Consider the following 21,156-nt stretch of genomic DNA (forward strand, 5'->3'; position numbering starts at 1 on the left):
ACTGATCAAGAGATATGCAGCGCAAAGGAACAGGATTTGAGACAGCCCAGGGTTTCCTCTTCTAGTAGGTTTAAAACATTTTTTTTTTCCTCACTAACTTCCTTCCTGTTCTAACTGCCAGTACTCAGAAGTCAGAGTGAGAGACAGAGGCACCCCAGAGAGCCGTGAGCCACTGAATGTAAGTTGAAATGCCTCCGGGGTGGGGGGGGGAGGCTGTAGGTGGGCACAGGGAAATGTAGGCGATATCTCAACTAGGCGAGGACCCTCTCCAGTTTATTTTTTTTTTAGATTATCTTTGAAACAGATAAGAAAGTACTAAGGAGGCAGTAGCAACCATTTGCAGAGAAGGGGAAGTCAGGGCAGGGAATCTTAGCAATGACTCAGGGGAGAGAGCTCAGGGAGGGAGGGGTGGGGTGTGCCCTGCAGCCCATGAGATCCTGAGTGTCTGGGAAAAGGGCTATGAGTGTAACTCCTGGGGAGTGCCCAGAGGGGTTTCCTACAAGGTAGAGGTGGGCATCCAGCCAAGTTTAGAAGCAAAAAGCCTGTGGACCCAAACTGGTGTGGAACATGCTAGTAGATGAGGGGTTGCTGCTGGGGTGGAGATATGTGGTTTCCTGTTTTTAAGTAGATGTAAAGAGACTGATGGAAAAGAAAAAAGATAAAGACTCAAAGCTGTCAAACATTAAACTGTTTTCCCCTAAAGAATTTTTCTGGTGGTATAAGAGAAATGCATAATGAAAACCTCCCTTCAAGTACTATGGGATTTAACCATCAAGGGGGAGGTGTGGTAGAACATATTGTTATTTACTCATCATCGGTCACAGAGGGATCGATTTCTGCCACTAGCAAAGACCACTGTTTTTGCTAAAACAAAAACAGGAATGCCTGGGTGGCTCAGTCAATTAAGTGTCTGCCTTCGGCTCAGGTCATGATCTCAGGGCCCTGGGATCGAGCCCCACGTTGGGCTCCTTGCTCAGTGGGGAGTCTGCTTCTCCCTCTGCCTGCTGATCTCCCTGCTTGTGCTCTCTCTCTCTCTGTCTGTCTCTCCTTCTCTGAAAAATAAATAAAAATCTTAAGTATATATATATAAAATTCCTGCATTCAGATGGGCAGAAAAATCATTGCTGTTGTTGCTAAAAATAGCTCTTTACATCTGAGAGGACTAAAAGCAAACAGGGAAGGCACCAAATAATTTATTAAGAGATAGGTTCTACAAAAATCCAATTAGCCCCGCTAGGATACCTGCCTCGCAAGCCTTCAAAATGCCAAGGACTGAATTTGGTGACCCTTAGAAGTGCTTTAGGCATGATCTGAAATTCTTCCCTTTAGAGGATGCTCCAGTCAGCATGTTTTATAAACCTAGTCTGTTATTAAACTCTAGACTTAGGGTTACTTGTGGCCTGGGTCTGATCAAGCCCTGGCTATTCTTCCATGCAAGGTCCAGGAAGGCAGACTGCTCTCCCTGAGAGGCCCTTCCCATAGTCACCCCTTTCACATGGAGAGCCACTGAAATCAGGATTAGCATCTTGGCGCCTCCCTGCAGGAATGATTAAGCAAGGAAAAGCGAGAGGTCTGTGCTTGCCCAGGAGGTTTGGCCACAGGGAGACATCACGGATCGTTGCCATTGCTTTGTTTTGCTAAGTGTACAAGAAAACATCCCTCCCAAATCCAGATATGATGCAAGCATAGTAATAAGATCATCTTACTCTTGTGTGAGATGTGCAGAGTTCTGAGAGAAGAGTTCCTTCTCCATTCAGGATGCACAGACCCGGCATGTGTGGAATGACTGTGTTAAAGCTGAACCAAAGCCGACCGGCATGTTCCAGGGATGGGGATTTAGTCCTTCCTTGCTTGGGAGAGCATGAATTTGTCCCTAGGGAAGTAGGCTGGGAGCAACATTGAGGTTCGGTTGTTAGTGGAAGCTCAGCACAGCAAAGCCATTGTGACGGGAAGATCGGCCTGGGCCAATTAATGGGAGCAAAATATAGTACAAATTTCTGCTAGCAGGAAGAGAGAAGCCCCAGGGACTAGAAACAAAGCCGATAGGGAGAGAGAACCAACATCTGTTGAGTGCCTTCTATAGGTGAAGCCTGGTGGTAGAAACTTTCAAAGTCACCAAAAAAAAAAAAAAAAAAGAACCAGCAGCTGCAATGCCTTAGAAGGACATTTTAGGAAATGTCCCGTGGGGGAAATTTTCTCTAATCCCACAATCTGGGTGTCCTTATCCGTGGGCAGTGTTATGCTGTCCGAGGCCCTGGATGAAAGTCCACACTGGCATACCCAGGGACGGCTCTCATGTTGTTCCTGCAACTTCAATGTTTATCACTTCTGTGAGCACTTCCCAAATCGCTCTGGGCCGTGTCACACTCTGGTGTCCACAGCCAGAGCTGGTACGAAGGCACCTGATCTTTCTTAAAGGGGCTGATATTCTCAGCACCCGTGGTTACAGATCGTGTCTTTGCTTCTCTTCGTGCTGAATTTAAAACTTCTGTGACTGTACCGAGTTATGGCAGTCTAGTGTTTTGCTTAACAATGACTTCCTTGATGCAGTTTTCGTCGAGGATTATTTAAAATAAATACCTGTGGAAATATCGAGCGTGGTAACTTCACAGGGCAGCCCCTCAGCAGAGATGAATGGCCCCACCAAGTTCTCTCTCCTTTTGCACAGGAATCTGGGTTAGAAGAGTATACTGTGACTACACAGGGAAGAAAGAATGTATGGTTTCTCTCACCCAGGCAAGTGTTAAAGAATTCTGCTTCTGGGCATCTGTATCCTTCTCTGGACTGATTTTAATATTTGTTGTATCTAACAAGACACCGTCCTCTCAGGCACTGAGTTGGTTCTCCTCATCCAGCTTTGCAATTTCAGATGTTCTTCACAGAGCTAAGATGGTAGAGAGCTGCCCTGAGGAGCCCAGGAGGCACCAATCCCTCCATGTTGCTAAGGAAGCCTGAGAAACCACAGAGGACTCCAGAGCCAAGACAGCTTCTGGTGTCCCGAGGGATCAACTTGGAGTCGCCAAATAAGCCCAGTCACCAGGCCGGCAGCAAAGCAGACCCAAATCCTTGACTGGCTCTGACATGTCGGCCGTCCTTCAGGGATGACCCAACTCTCCACGTATCCTGGTCAGCAGGGAGAGGACATGACAGGGTGACAGAGAAAGCTAATGCTTGCATCAGCTTCTCTGATGGAAATCCCCCTACTTCTGGCACTTCCATATTTCTCTGTCCCCTGTCATCTCCACCTCTTCTATCTCATATTCATGACCTGTGCATCTAAAGGCATGATCTGGCAACTTTGGAACATGAGTTCAGTCTCCACAGTATTTGGCTCCAGAGCCAAAGGGAATTCTCTCCACGGGTTGTGCCTGTTGTCTTTTGTCATTTCTCATCATTCGCAGAGTGAACTCTGGCTTCAATGAGGAAAGGGAGCAATAAATAGAATCTAAAATTAAATTGTTCGTGAGGAAGTTTTTAAAGAAATATAATAGTGACATTCCCATTTTAAGCTTGATTCAGTTAATAAACAGTTCTCGCAATTCCCAGAACTTCTTGTGTCTTCCGTACTCCTCAAAGAAACAAAATCTATTTTTAAGATGGAAGGAGTGGACATTGTCAACACCGCAGAGACGAGGGAAAGCGTTTGGTGCCTCAGCAGCCAGCTACCTCACTTAATGACAGACAGCCCCGCAGGGCAGGGTTCGGAGGAAGAGAACGGGTAGTTTAATGAACACCTACTATTGGCCAGGATCGTCTGAGAGCTTTTCGTGTGTTTCCCCAACTCTTCAACCCCATAAAGAAAGAGCATTATTTCCACACTACTGGTGGAAAATCTGGGGCTGAGCGAGGCTGATCATTTGCTTAGTTAGGTCCTGCAATAAGGCAACGCAGAACCACATTTTGAATCTCTGGCCCACCAAACTCAAAGTCCAGGTCCTAGTAGGCCTTAAAGATCACCTTTCTTTGAATTAACCAGGTGATCTGTTTCATCTGAACTCAAGAGTTTCACCTTTCCTTGCCCCCTGCTGCTTTGGAACTGCATCAATGAACCAGGCAAGGGGGGGGCTCTATCCTGAGATTGGTGCAAATTCTTAAGTGTATTTCACTTTCAGTGTCTTGGACAATGCACTGGATTTGCAAGCAAAACCACCAATTTGTGCTATGGCAGTCACACCATGAGTGACCGCTCTAATTTAATGTGGCGTTTTAATTGAGCCTGAGAGAATTAAGTTTCTATCTCAGCATACCCCAAGCTTACACTGCTTTGCTGCATAGCAAACATGAGGGTGTGAGGGGCTCACTGTGAAAAGTCATCTGTGGAGGCATCTGTGAAGCAGAAGATAAAGATAATGAGCAGTAAGCACACACACACACACATGCACACACACAAAACCGCTATGTGCTTTGGGTCCTGATGGGGTGCGCACTAACCTTGTTAAACATGTAATTCTTCGTTCTCCATTTCGCTTTTACTGTGTAAAAAAACCAACGTCAAAACGACCTCCAAGCAAATGAAACAACTCTGCTTTTTGTGGAACAGTGGGTGAGCTGCAGAGGAAGGTGAGAAAAGGCCAGCCAGAATGTTCTACACAGATGGCCTGGGTCTTCCCCAACCCCACCTCCACTTCCTCTTTTCTTGTTTCAGAGGCTTCTTTAAATTAAGGAGCGTTCGAGTCATTGAATTAGGAAGAGGCCTCAGAGGTCCTTCTAAGGCAATGATTTCATTTTGCCGAGGACAAAACTGGAGCGCAGAAAGGGTCAGGGGCTTGTGCAAGGGGACATGGGGCAGAGTGGCCCTGAAACCCTCTTTATGTGACGCTTCCCTGCCTCGCTAAAGCTGGCAGAGTTTTGCCAAACGGCACATTTCCTGCTGCCTGTGCACCCTCCGGATAGATTTCCAAGATAACTAATGGGTTCTATAATTTCATTTTTACTTCTTACTAAAGACAGCTAGAGCAACAGAGCATAGTGCCTGTGAGCCAGATGAGCTGGCCCAGACAGTAATTCTGCCCCTTACACAATAGGTCATCCTCGGCAAGCTACTTGTCTGAGCTTTAGTTTCCTAACCTATAGAAGAGAACGATGACCATGCCTGCCCCTAAGCTGTAGTGAGGACTGCTGAGCTAATCCTCGCAACAGAATTTAGCATTATGTATGGTAACTATTATAATTATCATCATCAATAATAAAGCCAGTTGTTCTTTAGATGATACTCGAAGGTAGTCTGTAGAATTTCCATAAAATGCCGGTTCTCCCTTTCGCAGGCATATCCCACTGTAAAATGGGGGGATAAAGAGAGAGGACTAATAAGGTGCGGTTAAATATGTACACACATAGAGTTTGGGAAATCATTATCAAACTCTATAAGCCATGATGGCTGAAGCTTTGGCAGAATCTGAGGTTCCCCAGAGATGAACTGTGAAATTAAAAAGGCTGTTTCTTTGGGGACTTCACACAAATTTGAGATAATAAAACAGAGATTGGATACGTCTCTTCTGTACACAAGTGAAATAAGGTAACCGAATGCCTGCAATTCAGCTGACGCACGACCTCAGGGCAAGACAAATCTACAGATGGAGAACTTAGAAAGGGAAAGCACCTAGAGGTGGTCTGCTCCAACCCCCCCAAATCTCAAGAGAAGGAGAATAAGATCCACAGTGGCTGAACCGTTTGCTCAGGGCGTGACAGCTGATTAGTCTCAGATTTATTAATAAGAATATCAAGATCTAGATGACTGAGAAATTGACTTGCCAATGATCACACAGATGTTACTGAATCCTGTCCTAGATCATGTCTTTGTCTTTTTCTCTCCCTTTCTCTCTCTCTTTCTCTCATTCTCCTTTCAAAATTGAGATCTCAGGGTGCAGAATAACAATTCCCTGCAGGTATGGAAATCACCTTGAGCTAGGTAGTGGGTAGGTGTGGTGGTATCTTCTGATGGTCAGACTTCAAGCAGATGACTTGTTAGAACCAAGCGATATATTCCAGAGAATTCTGTCCAAGAGGGCCAAGACATCCTTATAGGTAGATAGGCTTCCTGATGTATGGTTTTTGGTTTTTTTAAGATTTTATTTCTTTATTTGAGAGAGAGAGAGTGGGAGGAAGAAGAAGAGGAGGGAGAAAGACAAGGAGATGGAGACTCTGCACTGAGTGTGGAGCCGGATGCAGGGCTCGATCCCAGGACCCTGAGATCATGACCTGAGCCAAAACCAAGAATCAGACACTTAACTGACCAAGTCACCCAGGCACACCGGTTCCTGGGTGTCACCAGAGGAGAACCTCTCTCTTCTGATTAATCTCATCTGGGTTGCTCTTCATCTGCCCCTTAATGATTGTCCTCAAGCTACCCACAACCTACAATCTCCAACCACTGCATCCTTCATTATTTTTCCAACCAGTTCATTCACTTTCCCTGAGTGTTATTTGGAATACGAGTTGAGCTGGTCACGATATCTATTATGCTGTCTCGAGAGGCTCAGCTATGAGTGGTGCTGAGTCTTCAGCTGAGGAAAGAGTTGCCATAGGAACAAGCCTGCATGCTTCCTTCCTGCACAGGAAGTGGACCTGGGCATTGCAATGCTGTTTGCAGACTTGATCAAGCTCATGGTGTTTGGCTTCTTATTTTGTTAGAAGAGGATCGATGAGCCAAGGGATATCATTTCTTTTTATTCTCTGTTTTTTCCTTCTTTTTCTGTTAAAGTTGTTTTTGTTTGGCTTCCCTTCCAAATTATTTTCCTTTCTGATGCCAGTGAGGGAGACATTGAAACTCAAAACCACAGCTGATTTTGGCCAGAGATAGCTTCCCCCCCTGGGGAACTTGACAGAGGTTTGCAGACTCACTCAGGATGAGATGTGCTAGATATTGTCTAGAGTTGTACCACCTAGGAACAATGTAGTCTTTAACCACAGGCAGGGAGGACACTCTCGAGGGAGGACTGCAGGAAATCAGGAAATTATCTGCTTGCCCAAATACCTCCCATATTTCCCCAAATAGCTCCATTGCTGCCAGCCACGGGCTGAAATTCTTCCAGTAGAGACTCCTTCCTATTTATTAAAGGACACTGAAGTTCATCCAGCTATGGAAATTTGGGCATTTCTCTTAACCTCTGAGTTTCAATTTTCTCAATGATTACATGACAGGTTGGAATATCTCACCTCTAGGGTTCCTTTCTGCTCTGAAAATCTCTGACTATACACGGCTTAAAACGAATAATTTTTTAAATCTATTATTCAGTCACTAACAATTAAGTGCGAATCATTTTATTAGAATCTCCCCTCCATATTTTAACACATAACAAGTAAATGTAGATGATGAGGGAAGAAGACAGACTCCTGGGTATACCGAGGTGAGGCCTTAGAGAATAACATCACTAGTCATCTGGCAAGAGGAGGAAGACACTAAAAGGGAAGGGGATCCAGAAAAGGGAGATCAATGGAAGGTAAAGGTAAAATAAAGACATGCTAATCCTTCACATTTTTTCTGGAGGAATTTAAAGAGTCTTTTGTTATTTTATGCCATTTCAAAAGAACAGAAGATCTTTAGATACAGAGCCAAATAAGTCAAACCAGGGGGGTTTATAAAATGCTTAAACTATTTGATTATCATGGGAGATTCAAGAGAAGCACAGAACCTGGTACTTGCTGCCCTCAGGGAGTTATTAGCAGTGCTGGATAGGAACCATTCAGACACCTCGGGCAGGTGTTACAACGTTGCACGACTTACCTTTGAAGTATCGCAGGATTTCAGGGAAAGATTCAATTAATGAGAAGAAGCCAACCGTTTCTTTGACCCCCTGTGTTTTGAAACCATCACAACCGGGATTGTACAATGCTAAGAGCTTGGACACTAGAGGAGTGGCCGGATTAAGAAGACTGCAGTTATTCCTATAATTGTTTGAACTGGGGCTATCTGCTCATTATTTGGGACTGCTTGTGTTATGTTGTTTCACTTGGACATTATTCACAAATCAGCTATTTCTCTCTGGTCAGCTTTATTCGGTGAATAGGAGACATTTGCCATGGTACAGAGAAATTCAAGAAGGTCAGAGAAAAGACCAAAGGCATTCTCTGCTTATTGCATAAAAAAAATAATGAGATGAGATTAGGAAAAAATATCCTGGAAAATCACTGATGATTACAGAAGTCCATGAGGGCAAGGATGGTGTTACCAGCAGCCCCGCAAACTTGTTCATATCCATTGACTTTTGGCTCATGGACTATCATTCTCTCTCCCTCTCTCTGAAATAGATCAAAATGACTGAAAAGGACCCAGAAACACACCTGGAAGAGGATGTCGATGAGCTGGACAGCAAGCTCAATTACAAGCCTCCACCCCAGAAGTCCCTGAAAGAGCTACAGGAGATGGACAAAGATGACGAAAGTCTGATCAAGTACAAGAAAACACTCCTGGGGGACGGCCCTGTGGTGGCAGGTGTGTGTGTGTGGAGCGGGATGGGGGGGCAGGTGTAGAAGAAAGAGACCACGTGTTGTCAGAGCTAAGCGAGTGAGGCACAGTCTATATGTGCTGCATAAAGTTAAGGACCGTAGGATGAAGTCTTCTTTGGAGATAAAGTGCAAGTCAGCACTGAAATAGGCAAAAAGTACACATGCGGAGGAATTAGAAAGAACCCCCGACTACCACTTAGAACTGTATTCTCTCCATCTCTCACATTTTGTCTCCTTCTCCTCTTTCTCTTTCTCACTCCTTCCTTACCTAATACTCCATCTTTTCCACAGACACAACGGCAGAATAAGGTAGACAGGGACAGTGCCCATCTAGCAGAGGAACTTGCCCACAGCCACCCAGGAAATGTTTGCTGTTGACAACTAAGGTGGACCTCCAAGTGCCTGAAGCAGAAATAGCACTGCTCTAATTTATAAGACCATTGAGCCCAACATGGGGAACCTGCCACTTGCCTTTCTATTGCCACTCCAGACAGAGATACCACTCTTCTTATGTTCCCTCTCTCCGACTTGAAATGTACACACACTGCACACACGTGTCTCTGCCCTAGGCTTACGTTCTCTTTTGAATCCTGCAGACCCGACAGCCCCCAATGTCACGGTTACCCGGCTTACCCTGGTGTGTGAGAGTGCCCCAGGACCCATCACCATGGACCTCACTGGTAAGTGGACACATCTGTTCTGTCCCAAGGGGCCTAGTGATATCACGGGGAAAACTTAGTCTCTGTCCCCTCTCCCAGCAAAAGGAAGCGCCAGTAAGGTGAATCCCAGACACATGTATGCTGGGACCAGTTCACAAATCGTTGCTCTCAGGATACACAGTCGCTCAGTGAAAAGCCCAATCTCTGTCTCTGTTTAACTGAAGACGGTGCAGTCCTAAGTATTGGATCTATTTACTTGTATCGTCATATTTACTTCAGATTTTTATCTTCACACAGCAGCAAGGGAATTACTATTCATGTGAAAAGACATGATGGGGGCACGTGGGTGGCTCAATTGGTTAAGCGTCTGCTTTCAGCTCAGGTCATGATCCTGGAGCCCCAGGATTGAGTCCCACATCGGGCTCCCTGCTCAGCGGGGAGCCTGCTTCTCCCTCTGACCCTACCTCCTTTCATGCTCTCTCTCTCTCAAATAAATAAAATCTTTAAAAAAATAAAAAGACTGATGATGGAAATATTACAAAGCAAGCTGAATGCTTCTAACATGTAATCTTTATACAATCTAAACATCAGAGAATATTGACCGTATATCAACTAGAGAACTTCTGTGAAGGCAAGAAGCCATCTAAAATCTTCTAATTAGTGCTGGGAATGCCACTGTTAAATACGTACTATTTTAGCTTAAAGCTCTGATTCTTGTATAAGCGACTTCCCCCACTAGAGACGTACAAATTAGGATGTTATTTCCTTTCCTCTTATTGTGACAATGGTCAAGTCCTTTCCTGACACTTAAATCTTGAGGAGATAGAGAGAGAGGCTGAGAAGGTGGGTATTATGGGAGAAATGCGCATCTGAGAGGAATGAGGGAAGGGCCACGGAGCCGGGAGGCTGGGGGCATCCAAGGCAGATCTTCAGGGAAAAAATTATTCCCAGATTCAAAAGGTGGACTCATGAGACAGAGCAAAGCCTGACTCCAGAACAGTAGGCTCAGCAGCTAGGTGATTCCTCTCTCACAGTACATATCCACTCTTTACCTTATATGGCCTTATTTGTCTGAAGGAGGAAATCCGAGGCTGAGAAGACACACTTCCCCTTCAACTGAAACCATTACAGCAGACAAAAATTCACCTACCTCCACATTCTAGCACCTCTCTAGGAGAATCTCTCTCTCCCTTTCTCTCTTTCTTTTTCTCACCAGGACTCAGGCCTCTTCCTGTGTGAAATTGTGTAATGCTAGCAGGTACAACCGTCAGTTTGTGAGATGAGGTCTGAATTAGCACTAAGGAAATCTAAGGGCCTGACCACATCGCAGGGAAAACTCAGTCTCTTTCACTTCCCCAGCATCGGGATGCCCAAATTTGGTTTTCAAGAAGCTACTGAGGTGAATCCCAGTACACACACACACACACATATAATACACATAATATATATAGTATGTGTACAAAATATATAGTATATATTATATATGTATAATATATGTACATACTATATGCATATATACATATCTACACATTATATATACATATAATACACATATAGTTATATACAAAATATATACTATATGTATTATATACAAGTAATATAGGTATATAATACACATAATATATAGTATATATACAAAATATAAGTATATTATATACATACTACATACACATAGTGTGTGCATGTATATATATATACTTGCATACATATATATATGATATGAAGCACATGCCCAGAGCTATACAAAACACACACATACACACATAGACACACATACACATACATTTACCCCTGAATGTCAAATGATACAGGACCACACTGGGAAAAGAACAGAGAGTGATTACCTCTCTAACCAGAGTACAGGAATTAGAGTCAGATCCTGGTTTTATGGGGCCCAAAGCTTTTATCACTTAAGTGACTTTCCTTAAGAAAACTAATAGGAGATTACAAATGCAAATGCAAAAGTAAGTACAAAAGTGAATATGTGAATATATATCTAGAATGATAAAAGGGAGCCAAAACAAGTAAATTTTTTAAAGCTAGAAAATGTCACAAACATCACCAAATCTACGAAAACAAATAGCTGGTGCTCTTACATAATATTTTTCTTATTAATTTATTTGAGGGGTAGGGACACATTCTTTAATCATCTTTTTGTTTGGCCACTTATGTAATATCATTTTCAGTAGAGAAAATAGAAAGATAATTCAGATTTTCCTCTAGGATGGCTAATTAAAACTTGTTTTTATTATTAACAATTAGAAAAGACATTGTCAGGGCAGCTGGTTGGCTCAGTGGTAGAGCATGCATCCCTTGATCATGAGGTCATGAGTTCAAACCCCACTTTGGGCATGGAGCCTACTTAAAAAAAAAAAAAGGCATTGTCATACATAGTTCATTGCTGATAATACCTTGTATATTTTAGGGGTGTCATCAAATTTGGGGGAGAAAGCACTATCACATTATTCTCATATCTAGCTGTAAGATTTCAGGCATTTCAAGTGTGTGTGTGTGTGTGTGTGTGTGAGCTCAAATATTCTTCGAACCGAAGGCCATGTGGACCATGTTATTCTGACGGGCCCAGCAAACAGCTCTGGAGTTTAAACTCCATTCATCTCCTTGTATTTCTCCTTCTGAGGAGAATAAACTCTCTCTAAATCCACTTCTACAGGAGATCTTGAAGCCCTCAAAAAAGAAACTTTTGTGCTAAAGGAAGGTGTTGAATACAGAGTCAAAATTCACTTCAAAGTAAGTATCTTGCCTTGTATGTTTTCATAAAGTCTACATTCTTCCTATAATCAGAGAAAGAAAAAAATCATCTTGCATTACCATGTTGTCATAGTTTTTTGTTTCTTTTTTTTTTCCCCCTGGATCTGGACTGTCTCTCCCCAACTCTGAGCTCTACCTGTTGAGGCCCACCCCTGCTTCCCGCCTTTTCCCTACCAGGACCCTCTCCCTGAACTCTCCGTTGATCACTTAACCAACAGGACCCCTCTGTGAACTCCAAATGCTCCCAACCATGAAGCACACCCTGCTTTATATTGTACCAGTTTTGCCATTTCTTCCCTGTACAGTCCAAGCACCCTGAGAAAGGGAGAGATTATATATCTCTTCTTTCCAACATTTTACACAAAACTTTGTAAATGATATTTAGTGAATATGTATTGAGACATCGATACATGAATGAATCGATTAATAGTAAAAAATGGAACAGATAGAGCCTCAGTTCTAATTGCTCAATGATTATATAAATCCAGGGAGTGTGGACCTTGGTAAATAACTGGAAATTACAATGATAGTTGTGGAGCAAGCAAATATGAAAGAGCAAGACTAAACAGGAGATAAATTGACATATAATGAATAGACACATACACCAATGATCGGCCAAAAGCAAAAAGAAAAATAATCTTGGCTGAAACCAAATAAGTCAGAAATGTACTGTTTGCTCTTAATTGCTTATATTTGCTTTGGTTGCCCTTCTCAGCCATATCCTGCAGGGCAGGGCCCTTCAAGGCCACCAAGGAAGACCCCATCTGCCCTCTGTGTTTGCACACTGAGCTCTTCTTACGCCCCAGTGCAGGATGAATTCAGGGTCTAGGAACAATCCCTGTGTTCCACATATAAATACGCCTCAAAATAATTTCATTCTGAAAATAGTTGTTGATGCCTACTCTATAATATGCACTGAGCTATGGCTCACTTGCTTATTTCCTATAGTATTATTTATTATCGAAGCACCTGAGAGTTTGATATCACATCCAAATATGCCTAGAATTATATCCAAGGCATTGTATCCCAATATGCTTAGAATGGGTTACACACTGGCTTAATTTTTAATCATTAAAACTACTACCTTAATTTATCAATTTAGTAAGCCAGTTGAAACCAAATGAAACAGGACAGGTAAATATTGATGGGAACAAGATCAGAAGGAAAGGTCTGGGGCATGGGCTTCAGCTATGGGTGGGAAGGCCAAAGAGAATGTAGCAAGCAGTCAGTGTTACACATTAGGGTGCTGGAGGACGGGGGCACAGAAAGGGGTTTTCAAGTCCCATCTGCTGCAGACACTTAGCATTTTCTCAAATAAGAGAAAAACCACTCTCTCTATATAACCCACACAAAGTTTAACCAACCTGTCCCAGCATGGAGCTACCATCAGAAGAAGCACCAGCTCAAAACTGTAAATAACTGAGAAGCAATTTAAATCTTTACTGACATCTGTTGAAAAATACCCAAGAAAGTTTGCATTTATAACACCAGCAACAGATCCTAAAATCCTCTTGCATTATCTCTCTCTTAATTGCACTCCGTGTTCTTCTCTTTCTCCAACACCCCGCCCCCCCCCCCCCCCCCCCGCTTTTGGAGAGAGCCCTCTCCAAAACCTGGTTTGGGATGGTTCCTTTAGTTTCTTCACCTTTTCCTTCTGCCTCCCAAGGAAATGCAGTATCTTTGACTTTCACAGCTCTCATGTCACCCAAGTTTTTTCCTCCTGGGGTGAGGGGGAGTGATGGGGAGAAGCGTGCAGATGGAGGAAGAGAATATGATGAATATTCATATTTTTCTCTTACCCATCTCAAACATATTTATATTAAATGAACCCTCAGGGCACTGGGTGGCTCAGTTGGTTAAGCATCCCACTCTTGATTTCAGCTCAGGTCAGGATCTCAGGGTCCTGAGGCCGAGCCCCACGTTGGGCCCCAGGCTGGGCATGGAGCATGCTTAAGCTTCTCTCCCTCTCCCTCGGCCCCTCCCCCTTCTCTAAAAAATAAATAAATAAATAAAATGAACCCTCTATGGAGCAGTAGAAAAAACAAGGGACTCTGATTTGAAGTCCTTATTGCTGAGCAGCACTCACCATTCCCGTTTTTCAGACTTTTTGCCACCAGACCACATCTCCCACAAGGCCCAAAGGACGAGCTTAGAGACTTCCAGAAAAAGGCATTCACTTTTTTCTACTTGCATGAGCCACATCTGGCAGAGTAATCAGAAAGTTCGGGTGTCATTTTCGCACAATTTCTTCAATGAGGCTGTTTGCATTCTGTCTGCTTTTGATAGATCCATACCATAGATTTTACTGAGTGACAGTCTGAAACCTAAGCTGGTGGTGTTCACAGCTGTGACTCCTCGTCGCCCACACAGCAGAATGTCGCACTGATAAATGGGTTTAATCACTCTGTCCAAAACAAAAAGGCAGCCATAATTACCATGGGGCGAAATGATGTGAAGATGCTTTCATTCTTCATCTTGGCGAACAATTCAGCAGGCTGTCCAACTACTGACGCAACATTCGCTTTGTTTGTATAAACACGAGCCCTGTACAAAACTAATGGACAACGCAGGTCAGGCCTAGGCAAAATGAATCATGGAAAAACAAAGTGCTTGGGCTGTGTATATTTTCATCCCGCTTTAGTGACCTTGCTTTGAAAGGCTTGGGGAAGTGGTGACATCTCAGACAACATTTGAAAAGAAGAGACATCCACAGTGCTTGCCAGACACAAGTGGATTTCGCCCATTATTTTTATGCGGGGAGGATGTTTCTGTGGGGCAGAAACTCCTCATCTTTAGACTCCAATCTCAGCGACATTACGGGCACAACCCTCTTCTAGACCTCATTGATTTTCCATGACAGCTTTTCTCCTTGTTGTTTGTTTTTCATGCTAGGTGGATCATTTCTGAGGTTAGGGTTTTCAGGTCCTCACATAACAATTTCCATTGGTACCTTTGTAGCCTTTCCTAAGACAAGGACTGTCTTCTGGCCAATAGTTTCAGGCAGGGGGAGCTCAAGACCATTCTTTGGACCTTTAGAGGAAGGAGAAATGTAATGAAGAACATTGAGACAATGTTTTACTTAAGTAGCACCGCCCCCAACCAAACAGCACAGTATTCGATGATTAAAACCAGGTTGGCAATGTTGAATCTTACGATCTCCTCTTTCTAATCTCTGCCTCGCCACCCACACTAAATGATAATACTTATTCTGAACTAAATCTTAACCTTCTTTCATCCTCAAAGAAGAACTCAAAGGAGACTCAGCTAGATAGGATAAGCATGAAGGATAAGGGAAAATGAAAGACTGCTTTTAATCTGAATTGCTTGGATCCTTCCCACCTACAGGTGAACAGGGATATTGTGTCGGGCCTGAAATACGTTCAGCATACCTACCGGACTGGGGTGAAAGGTAAGGGACCCACACTTCACACTGTCCCAAACTCTGCTCCCCACTGATACTTGAACTTCTGCTTATCAACAATTTTAGTCATAGACTCATTTAAGAATCTGACAAAAAGCTGTGGACACTCTCCCTAGGAAAGAGCACACATACACCTCTGACCTAGACATTAATGGCAAGGCCTACATTCAGAGATCTAGTTTAGACTAGGTCAACGACTAACCTTCAGCATTTGGCTTCTGTGATTTAAGTTTATTATTCACAAAGGGGAAGAGTAACCAAGATAAGTTTGAATATGGGGCGCCTGGGTGGCTCAGTCGTTAAGCGTCTGCCTTCGGCTCGGGTCATGATCCCAGGGTCCTGGGATCGAGCCCCGCATCGAGCTCCCTGCTCATCCAGGAGCCTGCTTCTCCCTCTCCCATTCCCCCTGCTTGTGTTCCCTCCCTAGCTGTCTCTTTCTCTCTGTGTGTCAAATAAATAAATAAAATCTTTAAAAAAAAAAAAAGATAACTTTGAATAAAAACGGAGTCAAAAAAAAGCACTTCAGAGGTATAAACTTAAGTGTCAGAGAAATCCAAGACTGGAAACTTCTATCCAGTGTGGTTTTTTTTGGGAATGGGAGTTGTAAGTAGCGTGTGGGCAGGTGTGGAGTGGGGATGGGGAAGCAGGGGGCAGCCCTTAATTTTTAAAACAAAGAAATGGAATTCTTTCTAGAATTAGGAAAAGCTGTGATTGAGACACAATACAACACTATTTGAGCTGCCGTTGCTCTTGAAAAGTTGTACCTAAACTGTACGTGCCTTGGGGAACTGCCTTCAGTTTCCTTCCATTATTATGGGCAGGGAGAAATGAAAATTGGAAAAGTGATGGAAATACTTGTACAGTTCCCTTTGCCTCGGGGGCTCTCTTCTTCCAGGGGTGGGAAACAGTAAGGCACAGGTCAGTTCCCCCAATTAATAAACAAAGGATTCGAGGGGAAATCGTTTGACAAATTTGCATGACTTGGACGACCATTCAATTACTCAGATCCCACAGAAGGTTGTTGACCTGGAAGATCTTAACTGGTCTTTCCAGGACCAAGTCTCATGAAAAAAAATAGTTCAACTTCCTATTTTCCCTTGGGTCTAGAGTCTATGTTGCCTCACTTAGGCAAGAGGACAATGATATGTCTGTAGCTGTTTCTCCAAACTTATTCATAACACTTAACAGCTAACTACACATTGCCTGCCTATCTGCCTGCCTACCTTTAGTTATACTTTCTAATGCCCTCTTTTTCTTAATATATGTCCCAGTTATTCACCTATTAATAATTTTGGTTGGCTATTTTCAACATTTGTTCCAGTTCTTCACTTTTTTTTTTTTTACCGAAGTATTGGTTTTCCCTTTCCATCCAAGTCTTCCATCCATGAGTTCTGTTCATTCTGATCACCAGCTGTTGTTACCTTACCTCCCACAATGGATATGTTCATAGGATAATAGTTTGTAGATAGAAAATCCTTGAAGTTCATTATATAAAGAAAGAAACAGAGGCCCAGAAATGTCACATGACGTGAGTGGTTGCAGAGCCAAGACCAGAACTCGGGTCTCAATTAATGAAGGATTTTTTTAATGGTATAACCTGCTACATCTCTATAAAAGAAGAGTCTTGATCCCCGTAGATTTAAGGTGCTGATTTCCCAACTTTTCTGATAGCATCAGCTGTGAGGTTTTTTAAAAGCATTGATTCTTGGGGTGCCTGGGTGGCCCAGTCAGTTAAGCTCCTGCCTTCAGCTCAGGTCATGATCCCCAGAGTCCTAGGATCAAACCCCTGTATCCGGCTCCCTGCTCAGTGAGGAGTCTGCTTCTCCCTCTCCCTCTGACCCTCCCCCTGCTTGTGGTCTTTCTTGCTCACACTCTTTCAAATAAATAAATAAAAATCTTAAATAAATAAATAATAAAATAAAATAAAAACACTGATTCTTGACACTGCCCATAGCAGATTACTGATCCATAGTCTCTGATAGTGAAACTGTATTATTACAAGGCACTCCAATTAAAAATATATATATTTTAAAGGTTAAAAAAAAAAAAAAGATGCCCAGGTAAATCTGATGTTTACCCAGGCTTGGAAACTATGGCTTTTGGTTTTGGTCACTGTAGGCTGTGCTCCAAATTTTCCACTTTTCTGTCTTTGCTTTTCCTCTGTCAAATGCTTACCCTAATGACCTTGTCGTTCTTCCTAGTGGACAAAGCAACGTTTATGGTTGGCAGCTATGGGCCTCGGCCAGAGGAGTATGAGTTCCTGACTCCAACTGAGGAGGCTCCCAAGGGCATGCTGGCCCGAGGCACTTACCACAACAAGTCCTTCTTCACCGATGATGACAAGCACGACCACCTTACCTGGGAGTGGAACCTGTCCATTAAGAAGGAGTGGACAGAATGAGTGCATCTGCCCATCCCTTTCCCTACCTTGCCACCCAGAAGTACCCTCTCAGTCATGTTCACCACCTTGTCCCTCCTCCATGTTCACAGCTGGATCCCTTCCCCAATGCTCCCCACATTCTGTTATCCACACATCTTATCCCACAATGTCTCTCAAAGTGTTCCCTAAGCACGACATGCTTAAAACCCAGGCTTTAATCCAGCACATTTCTTCTGGTCCCCCATCATGGCCAGAACTTCAAAATTCTTCATTTCAATACCCAGTCATTTAATGTTTCCTTCTATGTTTCCCATTTGAGCAACTAGAGGCCAAGAAATTGGCAAACCACCACCAACAGTCCTTTTGCCTTGGGTTCCAGTAGCTCATTCCCATCCCTGGATTCTTCTGTGGTTGCTGCTGGCTCAGTGAAGGTCCCTAATCACATTCCCTACCAGTTGAGGTTCTTCTTTTCTGGGAGACTGTAAACAGCACAAGAGAGTAAATAAAACAATTAAATGATCCAACTGAGACCCTCATTTCCCTGCTTTCTTCCTTCAAACAAATATGATAACTAAATTGTTTACATTTGTTAGTTTCCTCAGAGGGCATGTGGGCTGGACACAGTAGAAAAGGTATTTATATCACCAGGAAGAGTTTGGTCTCCCTGTTCCAGGGCAATGAGCAATGGATATTCAGAATATGAGTATTAGAAATCTTGAGTTATTTTACTTTATAGTAGTACCACATGGAACTTTCTCCTGAGCTTGAGACCTCTATATTTCACTGCCTGTGGGAATCCCGTTTTGGATTTCTGAGGGCACCTGTGGGCCAAACCGGACACTGCCTCTTACCTGCTTATGATTTTTTAATGTAATCCCATCACCTAGAGAATAAGATCCTACACTTATTGTATAATACCCCTTACAATCTGGCCTAATTTCAATTACTAATAATTCTCTCACACATTACATTTGCATCTCCGTGTTTCACTCTTTGTATGAAACTCTCTTTCCATCTTTGTTGCCTGACGACATCCTATTTACAGAGGATTCTGCTTAGGCATCTGCTGCAGGAAGAAAACCTTCACTGAACCCTACCACTGTCCTAAATGTCCTTAAGTCTGTATTCTCATAGTACCCTATGAGTGTCTCAATTTTTTATCATGTCCCGTTTTATATTTAAATGACCTATTTGTCCATCTCACACTAACAATCCAAGCTGGGGAAGGCTGGATCAGATCATACTTACCTTTTGCATCCCTAGTGCTTAGATCAATACCTGCAAAGAATATTTCCTTTTTTTTTTTTTTAAATCCAAATGAACAGCCTCGACTTTCTTCTGGTTGGTTATGTTCTGAGATCCTGTCATGGAACTTGGTCTCTTATCTCAGAAGTTGAAGGTTCCCATTGAGCCAGCTGCACAGTTCCCAGAACACTAACAACACCACAGCCATTTACCAGGAGCGAGCGGGCTGCCCTGACTCGGTCTCCTAAAACACAAAGTCCAGGGCTTGGAGAAGGAGCAGGAAAAGAACAATGGAAGCTGACCAATCCAGACTCCTGTTTCTATTATTTCTTTTCACATGGCGACTATCCCCAGAAGTTGCTGCAGAAGTTCAGGAATCATCAGGTAAAAGAAAAAGGCACTTGGGTGACCATTGTTGTTAGGGGAAGGGAAGGGAACGTGGGAATGCTCTAAGTATTTTTCCTCCAAACAGAGAACATTTTCAGGAAATGGAAAATGGATAAAGACCTGTGTTGCCCAGTGGAGAAAAGAGAAGTCTAGCGTCGTCCTTCAGAGTGAAACCATAAGGTGGAGTCACCCTCCATATGTTAGGAAAATAATAAGGCCTTGGGATGATGACCGTGATCTCTTTGGCCATAGTATATAGAGAAAAAGTAGAGAGGCCCTCAGCATTTAGAACTCCTCCCCTCCACTTGATACCCCAACATTTTCTCCTTCTTTCCCTCTCTCTCACTCTCTAGATGGTTCTGCTGCTTCCCAGAAAACTGTGTCACTCACAGATGTCCCAGCGACTGTTGAATTCATTGCTGCTGCTGAGGTGGCTGTCATAGGTTTCTTCCAGGTTTGTCCAGGTACCCCGTTTCTGTTCCCCCAAAGAACCAGGAACATCTTAGCTCAGAGCAGCCATGACAGTCACCTGCTGGCCAGATGATACTGCACTAGAAGTCAAAGGGCACAGAGTCTGCTTTCAGCTTCTCAGTCGAGACCTCTCAATTTCAAGACATTCCCAGTCTCTGAATTATATCTTTCTCACACTTGCTTCAAGAGTTCTGAGTCTCCTCATCTAGGAGTGCTTTGAATCTTAAGTCCATATCGGGACTGCGGAGGCAGGGGCCAGAGTAAACTCAACTTCTATCATCCAGGAAACACAGTAGCCAATGGCTAATCTCTGTCTAAAGCCTTACCAAATAGGTAGTCCCTCATCCTTCTAGCTCTTCGTTTGTTCAGAAATGTTGAAAAAGGATGACCTTTTGAACATTGAAGGCATTAGCTGCCATCTTCCAGATTGGCTGCCTGGCTAATGAAAGTAATTATACATGAAAGGGCACCGCTCCAGCATTTTTTCTTTCTTTGAAGGTAACATCTGATTATTCTCACAGATCAAGCCCCTGCTCTTATTGCAGACCTTCTTATCCATTTCCATTAATTAGTTACTACTCGCCACCACCCTGGCGATTCTGTGTACACAGTTGGAAATGGCTGCAATGAGATGCAAGTGGGGAAGGAAGACAGGGGAGCCCATTTCTCCACGATGAGAAATCTGAGCTGGAGACCGCAACAGCTACCCTAAGGAAGGCAATGAAAGTGGGAATGGAGGCATTTGCAATAACTTAAGCAGCCACCAGATGCCGTCCATCATTTGATCCATGAGTAATTCCACGCTACGGAGAATCAAAAAGGGGGAAGCCTAGATTAGCAATTGTTCTTAGCCTCGAATGAACTCCACACACCCTTTCCAAGGAGCAAGATACCCACTCCCTCTGCTTGACCCCAGAGGCAAGGCTGGTCAGTTTCTTTTCTTTTTGCACTTCTCCCCCTCCGGCCCAGAAAGATGTCAGAAAAGGCCATGCTCCCTCCTGTTTATTGCCTGGAGCTGCTCTGGGCAAAGGTCCTGTGACAGCAGGGAAAATGATGGCGGCTTGTTATGGAAGAACTGGAATCTTAATTTAGATGTGGCTTCCCTGCCCCCTCCTGCAGGCCTGGGTTCTAGAGTTGGAACAACACAGGAACAATATCTTCACGGGCAATACCTCAGGTTTAATGCAGGAAAAGAAGACCGTTCTTGGGCACCTGGGTGGCTCAGTTGGTTGAGCGACTGCCTTCGGCTCAGGTCATGATCCTGGAGTCCCGGGATCGAGTCCCGCATCGGGCTCCCTGCTTGGCAGGGAGTCTGCTTCTCCCTCTGACCCACCCCCCATGCTCTCTCTATCTCATTCTCTCTCAAATAAATAAATAAA

General features: G+C 43.6%; 2 protein-coding genes across 3 annotated transcripts in view; both read left to right on the forward strand.

Annotated features, from left to right (window-relative positions):
- Positions 1-18,198, forward strand: ARHGDIB (Rho GDP dissociation inhibitor beta). Of its 2 annotated transcripts, none has more exons than XM_021690553.2 (6): positions 1-178; positions 8,248-8,431; positions 9,042-9,125; positions 11,776-11,852; positions 15,219-15,282; positions 17,496-18,198. In XM_021690553.2, exons 2-6 carry the CDS (start codon positions 8,254-8,256, stop codon positions 17,693-17,695), a joined length of 603 nt encoding a protein of 200 aa, XP_021546228.1. In that variant the 5' UTR covers positions 1-178; positions 8,248-8,253; the 3' UTR covers positions 17,696-18,198. The 2 variants fall into 2 exon arrangements, with proteins under 2 accessions (XP_021546228.1, XP_021546230.1); XM_021690555.1 differs by lacking the exon at positions 1-178 and adding an exon at positions 4,541-4,560.
- Positions 18,199-19,209: 1,011 nt separating this feature from the next.
- The window catches only part of ERP27 (endoplasmic reticulum protein 27), a 21,444-nt gene continuing 19,497 nt past the window's right edge, over positions 19,210-21,156 (forward strand). The window contains exons 1-2 of the mRNA XM_021690749.1: positions 19,210-19,303; positions 19,660-19,760. Of these exons, the coding sequence (XP_021546424.1) occupies positions 19,210-19,303; positions 19,660-19,760 (195 nt within the window). The remainder of the gene's footprint in view (positions 19,304-19,659; positions 19,761-21,156) is intronic.

The sequence above is a fragment of the Neomonachus schauinslandi genome, chromosome 5 (genome assembly GCF_002201575.2).
Source record: "Neomonachus schauinslandi chromosome 5, ASM220157v2, whole genome shotgun sequence".
Classification (NCBI taxonomy): Eukaryota; Metazoa; Chordata; class Mammalia; order Carnivora; family Phocidae; genus Neomonachus; species Neomonachus schauinslandi.